A 454-nucleotide genomic window follows, 5' to 3' on the forward strand; every position below is an offset into this window, starting at 1 on the left:
GGGGGCCCCCCCGCTGCTGTGGAGCACCCCTTTTGAGGGCCTGGAGGGGATGGTACCCTCTTGGAAGGAAAGGAGGGAATTTGGAATTAAAGAAAATGATGGATTTGTTTGTTTGGACTTTTTCCGAAAAGAAATGAGGCCCCAAAGTGCTTCGAACTTGGCCATGGGGTACGCCGTGGGGCCCCAGGGATGGAGGTACAGCGACGCCAACTTCTACCAAACCAGTGAGCAGCAGCAGCAGCAGCAGCAGCAGCAGCAGCAGCAGCAGCAGCGTAGCAGCAGCAGCAGCAGCAGCGTTTGTTTTGGTTTTGTTTTTTTCTTCAGTTTTCATCATCGGGAGAAATCTTCTTAGACTCGTCTTAGCTTACAATCAAAGAGTTGCCCGGGGGGCCCCCCAGGGGGGCCCCCAGGGGGGCCCCCACGGGGGCCCCCAGGGGGGCCCGCGGGGGGGCCC

General features: G+C 58.8%; 1 protein-coding gene across 1 annotated transcript in view; it reads left to right on the forward strand.

Moving 5' to 3' along the window:
• Positions 1 to 49: 49 nt before the first annotated feature.
• ETH_00041945 (uncharacterized protein) overlaps positions 50 to 454 on the forward strand; it is a gene marked incomplete at both ends in the record, with an annotated part of 3992 nt that continues 3587 nt past the window's right edge. The window contains one exon of the mRNA XM_013375970.1: positions 50 to 224. Coding sequence (XP_013231424.1) covers positions 50 to 224 — 175 coding nt within the window. The remainder of the gene's footprint in view (positions 225 to 454) is intronic.

Source organism: Eimeria tenella, genomic scaffold (genome assembly GCF_000499545.2).
Source record: "Eimeria tenella Houghton genomic scaffold, Eth_scaff3038, whole genome shotgun sequence".
Lineage (NCBI taxonomy): Eukaryota > Apicomplexa > Conoidasida > Eucoccidiorida > Eimeriidae > Eimeria > Eimeria tenella.